This window comes from Camelina sativa, chromosome 12 (genome assembly GCF_000633955.1).
Source record: "Camelina sativa cultivar DH55 chromosome 12, Cs, whole genome shotgun sequence".
NCBI classification, from domain to species: domain Eukaryota; kingdom Viridiplantae; phylum Streptophyta; class Magnoliopsida; order Brassicales; family Brassicaceae; genus Camelina; species Camelina sativa.
In genome coordinates this window covers 24,359,376-24,364,981 of record NC_025696.1, presented here as the reverse complement: position 1 = coordinate 24,364,981, position 5,606 = coordinate 24,359,376, and the positions used below count along the sequence as shown (strand labels likewise).

General features: G+C 40.4%; 2 protein-coding genes across 2 annotated transcripts in view; both read left to right on the top strand.

Annotated features, from left to right (window-relative positions):
* Nucleotides 239-4,313, top strand: LOC104732564 (DNA-binding protein SMUBP-2-like). Its single transcript, XM_010452128.2, has 7 exons — nt 239-995; nt 1,096-1,404; nt 1,532-1,815; nt 1,981-3,012; nt 3,258-3,426; nt 3,586-3,743; nt 4,040-4,313. Exons 1-7 carry the CDS (start codon nt 239-241, stop codon nt 4,280-4,282), a joined length of 2,952 nt encoding a protein of 983 aa, XP_010450430.1. The 3' UTR covers nt 4,283-4,313.
* Nucleotides 5,314-5,606, top strand: part of LOC104733806 (polyubiquitin 4-like) — a 2,226-nt gene continuing 1,933 nt past the window's right edge. Inside the window, exon 1 of the mRNA XM_010453353.1 lies at nt 5,314-5,569. Within this exon, the coding sequence (XP_010451655.1) occupies nt 5,314-5,569 (256 nt within the window). The remainder of the gene's footprint in view (nt 5,570-5,606) is intronic.

Here is a 5,606-nt window from a genome sequence, read left to right as displayed (position 1 = left end):
GCCTCTAGTTTCATCTTACGGCTTAGATTTAAATTCGTCGTCTCAAATATCTGAAAAAACAATCTGTATAAATAAGCTCCATTAGATTTTGTATTCTCTGTATTTTTTTTTTATTTTCCTTTCGATTCCCAGAAAATGTCAATAGATTCTGCCTTCTAGCTTTTGCAGATTTTCTCGGGAATCTCAAGGTTTTTTTTTCTTTTTTCTTTTTGAGTTGAATTGCTGGAAAAAATTTCTGATGGAAGCAGCGTCAAGTTTCTTGTGTAGAAGTATTAGGATTCCGTCGACTACGACGGCGACGGCGGCTTTCACGTTTACTCGACCGCCGGTGAATTACGTTTGTGTGATTAAGAGTGACGGTAACGGTGGCGGAGTTCGTGTTGTCCCGACGCGGAAGGTCTATTGCAGCGGTGTTAGTGGTGGTTCTAGTTCCACTGCTGCTACTAAGAAGAAGCCTCGGAGGAAAAGTACTGTTTCCGATAAAATTAGGTCTAGGAAAATTGAGAAGAGGAACGATAGTGCTGAATCTGTGAGTTTAAGTAGTGAAACTGTTGTTGAGGAGGTTAGGGAGGAGGATGAGAAACCGAGGAAGAAGAACGAAAAAGAGATGAGTCTTCGTGCTTTGAATCAAAATGGTGATCCGCTGGGTCGGAGAGATTTAGGGAGGAACGTAGTGAAGTGGATTAGTCAGGCTATGAAGGCCATGGCTTCTGATTTCGCTACTGCGGAGGTTCAGGGGGAGTTTTTGGAGCTAAGGCAGACGGTGGGATCTGGTTTGACGTTTGTGATTCAGGCTCAGCCGTATCTCAATGCAGTTCCCATGCCATTAGGTTCTGAAGTCGTCTGTTTGAAAGCTTGTACACATTATCCGACCTTGTTTGATCATTTCCAGAGAGAGTTGCGTGATGTTCTTCAAGACCTGGAGCGGAAGAACATAATGGAGAATTGGAAGGAGACTGAGTCTTGGAAGCTGCTCAAGGAGATAGCTAATTCAGGTTTTAATATGAATGTGCTAGTTGATGGAATTTTTTCTTTGTACTTGTTGGTTTATGGTTTGGGTGAAGTTGAAGTTTTGGCTTATATGGTGTTGTACAGCTCAGCATCGGGAGGTTGCTCGCAAAGCTGCTCAGCCAAAGCCTGTTCAAGGAGTTTTTGGGTTAGACTCAGAGAAGGTGAAGGCTATACAGGCAAGGATTGATGACTTCACCAGCCGGATGTCGCAGTTGCTTCAAGTGGAACGAGATACAGAATTGGAAGTTACGCAGGAAGAACTAGATGTTATCCCTACTCCAGATGAGAGCTCTGATTCCTCAAAACCGATTGAGTTCTTGGTTAGGCACGGTGACGCTCCACAGGAACTTTGTGATACGATTTGCAATTTGTATGCAGTTAGTACCTCCACAGGTTAGACTTAGCCACATAGCGACACTCTTTTTCATTTGTTTGTCAATAATTCATATGCATTTTGTTGTAATTTTTTTTCTCTTTCACTTTTCGATGAAATTTGTTGTAATTTGCAACCAATATGCAGGGCTCGGAGGTATGCACTTGGTGTTGTTTAAGGTTGGGGGAAACCACCGTCTTCCTCCTACTACACTTTCCCCTGGTGACATGGTTTGCATAAGAATTTGTGACAGTAGAGGTGCTGGAGCAACTGCCTGTACGCAGGGGTTTGTTCACAACCTTGGAGAAGATGGGTGTAGCATTGGTGTGGCTCTAGAATCTCGTCATGGAGATCCTACTTTCTCCAAGCTCTTTGGGAAAAGTGTGAGAATTGATCGTATTCATGGGTTGGCCGATGCCCTAACGTACGAGGTAAATCTTTGTTCCATATTGGTTGAAAATGCATTGTTTTATCCCAGTATCTTCCATCTTTAATATGCTTGCCATGTCCCATTATTGCAAGTGTTTTCTCAAATATTGATTGTTTGCATTACTATTTTTTTTCTGCTACTCGCATATTGTAATCTTCTTTTACAGCGTAACTGCGAAGCCTTAATGCTTCTTCAGAAGAATGGTCTGCAGAAGAAAAATCCATCAATTTCTGTAGTGGCAACTTTATTTGGGGATGGGGAAGATATAGAATGGCTGAAGCAGAATGATTACGTAGACTGGAGTGAAGCAGAGTTGAGTGATGAGCCAGTGGGTAAGTTATTTGATGATTCCCAAAGGAGAGCCATAGCTCTTGGAGTGAACAAAAAAAGGCCTGTTATGATAGTTCAAGGACCTCCTGGCACGGGTAAGACTGGAATGCTTAAGGAGGTCATTACCCTTGCTGTTCAGCAGGGCGAAAGAGTACTTGTAACAGCACCTACTAATGCAGCTGTTGATAATATGGTTGAGAAGCTCTTGCATCTCGGACTAAACATTGTCCGAGTAGGGAATCCTGCACGAGTATCATCCGCTGTTGCTTCAAAGTCTTTGGGGGAAATTGTGAACTCTAAGCTTGCAAGCTTCCGAGCAGAAATGGAGAGGAAGAAGTCAGATTTAAGAAAAGACCTTCGGCAATGCCTGAGGGATGATGATCTTGCAGCTGGCATTCGGCAGCTCTTGAAACAGCTTGGAAAGACGTTGAAGAAGAAGGAAAAGGAGACCGTTAAGGAAATACTATCAAATGCACAGGTTGTTTTTGCCACTAACATTGGAGCTGCTGATCCTTTGATTAGGAGGCTAGAAACATTTGATTTGGTTGTTATAGATGAAGCTGGTCAGTCTATTGAGCCTTCATGCTGGATCCCAATATTGCAAGGGAAACGTTGTATTCTTTCCGGTGATCCATGCCAATTAGCACCTGTTGTTCTATCTCGTAAAGCTTTAGAAGGTGGGCTTGGTGTATCCTTACTGGAAAGAGCTGCATCTTTGCATGATGGAGCTCTTGCGACAAAATTAACAACTCAGTATCGTATGAATGATGTAATCGCTGGTTGGGCTTCAAAGGAGATGTATGGTGGATGGCTGAAATCTGCTCCAAGTGTGGCCTCTCATCTGCTTATCCATTCTCCTTTTGTGAAGGTATATATTTTTACTGTTTCTGCTGTTTGACGGTAACTTGGAATGCAATCACACATCTGTTTACCTTTTAAGCTTCTATTCTTCAGAAAACTTCCAGTAAAGCATTATAGGTTTCTTTAGCAACTCTGTTGGTTTGTCTTTAATGATAATATTTTTGCTTGTGGTTGTAATATCAAATGTTTACAGCATTTTGGTAACCCCATGACTCTTATCTGTAACATCATCCTTTTTTTAACTAACTGCAGCATACTTGGATAACACAATGCCCACTGCTTCTGCTTGACACAAGAATGCCATATGGAAGTTTATCAGTGGGGTGCGAGGAGCGTCTTGATCCAGCTGGTACAGGGTCATTATACAATGAAGGAGAAGCAGATATTGTGGTTAATCACGTCATTTCGTTGATATACGCAGGTGAGCGATCTATTTTCAAGTTCAGTGACTATGATATTCAAGTTGTTGTATCTTAATAACCTGCCAGAGTTTGAAGAATCAAAGATTCACGCATATTAATTGTGTTCCTGAATATAAGCTCGATATCCTAATAAAACAACTCGTTGGACATGATTGTAGGTGTTAGTCCAATGGCTATAGCTGTTCAGTCCCCATATGTTGCTCAGGTTCAACTTCTCAGGGAAAGGCTGGATGATTTTCCAATGGCTGACGGAGTTGAGGTCGCAACCATTGACAGCTTTCAAGGGCGGGAGGCTGATGCAGTGATCATCTCAATGGTACACATTATTCTGCTCTTGCTCCCTTCTATGGCATGAATACCTTATCTTCTTCTGCTCATAACTTGACTACTGGATCCCTTAACTATATAAGAAACCTGGGTTTAGAATTAGCGTCTGTCAAATGGTTTTGGAGAAGATATGTTATGAATGAAAGTTCTAGCGGATAGTAAAGAAACAGAGATAAGATTATGAATCCATTTATATGTTAGTTGAATTGTTGGTATGCTTTTCATCAAAGAACTCATATTGCAAATAAGACTCATGTACTTGCTGTGTTGTGAACCCCATTACAGGTACGGTCGAACAACCTAGGTGCAGTAGGATTCCTAGGGGATAGCAGACGGATGAACGTAGCCATAACAAGAGCCCGGAAGCACGTGGCAGTGGTATGCGATAGCTCCACAATCTGCCACAACACGTTCCTTGCAAGACTGTTGCGTCACATACGCTATTTTGGGAGGGTAAAGCATGCTGACCCAGGTAGCTTGGGTGGGTCAGGACTAGGCTTGGACCCAATGCTACCTTACCTCGGCTAAAAATCACCCGTAAGTACTACGAAAAAAAAGATTCTTCGTCTTACTCCTCTCCCTCTCTATCTCTCTGTGGGTATAAAAATGTTTCCATGGTGAGTTGTGTTGTACAGAAAAGATCTGTTTCAATTGTTACCACAGAAAATAGTCTCTGTATATGATGACAAAAGATAATTCATGTATATTTTTACAATTGGTTGATTGTCCCAAAATTATAGTCTTATTAACGTTGTTGTTGTTACTAAATGGTAAAAAGAAGTTTTCTCTAAAATTCAACAACAGCTCACAAAATTTCATGGTAACTTCTTCACCAACTATTATTTTGTTACACCTCATACTTCATTGTACAAGGACAAAACAATTTTTTGTTTCTTTCAACATGTATTGTATATTACCAAGTACGAATTCGAATAGTTAACACTCATGACTCAACACATCAACGATTCACACTACTATGAACGTTGTTGTACCATGTTTTCTTTGGTTATACAAATTTAGGTAGAGGTCTATAGATATTGAATTGGTGCACTAACCACAAAATAAACTATGTACATCTGTGGGTATTGTGCCGCAAACTTATCAATAAACTTTGTAAATTATACAATTTTAAGAAATTTACATTACTGTACATGCTTTATTTACATACGTCTTAAGATAATAACAAAGGCAAAGTTTTCCTTTATTTTGACACCAGATTTTCCTTTTTTTTTTTTTTTAAGCTGATATTTCCAATTAGAATACTACTAGATTTTTGTTTATTTTCCTTTTAAGTTTAACCAAAGGCGGTGTGAGTTTTCTATATAAACAGACCTTACCCTCCTCTCATTGTATAATCATTCTTATTCCTCTCTCGCAATCGGAAACCCTAGATCGCTCTGCAAAAAGTTTCCTTAATACCTCTCTCAAGGTTTACGTTTCCCTGGTCTCTTCAGCTCTTCTGTTCGATCTTTTGGTTCTATTCACTTGTTTACTATAAACTGAGAATATAAATTAGGGTTTCTCGTTTTTGCGTGTTCAATTTCCAGATGAATACGATGATGCAAATCCACGCAAAGACTCTTACAGAGAAAACCATAACCCTTGACGTCAAAAGTTCCGACACCATCAATAATGTCAAGGCACAGATTCAGGACAGAGAAGGGATTCCCCTAGACCAGCAAAGACTTATTTTTTCCGGTAAACTGCTAGACGATGGCCTTACTTTGGCTGATTACAATATCCAGAAAGAGTCTATTCTCCACTTGGCTCTTAGGTTGAGAGGAGGTATGCAAATCTTTGTTAAGACTCTTACTGGTAAGACCATAACCCTTGAGGTTGAAAGCTCCGACAC

Bases quoted from the DNA above. Each gene is read 5' to 3' on its own strand.
- LOC104732564 (XM_010452128.2), top strand. From the start codon at position 239: ATGGAAGCAGCGTCAAGTTTCTTGTGTAGAAGTATTAGGATTCCGTCG. The intron at 996-1,095 runs GTTTTAATATGA...GGTGTTGTACAG, and splicing joins CAAGGAGATAGCTAATTCAG to CTCAGCATCGGGAGGTTGCT. The intron at 3,013-3,257 runs GTATATATTTTT...AACTAACTGCAG, and splicing joins TCCATTCTCCTTTTGTGAAG to CATACTTGGATAACACAATG.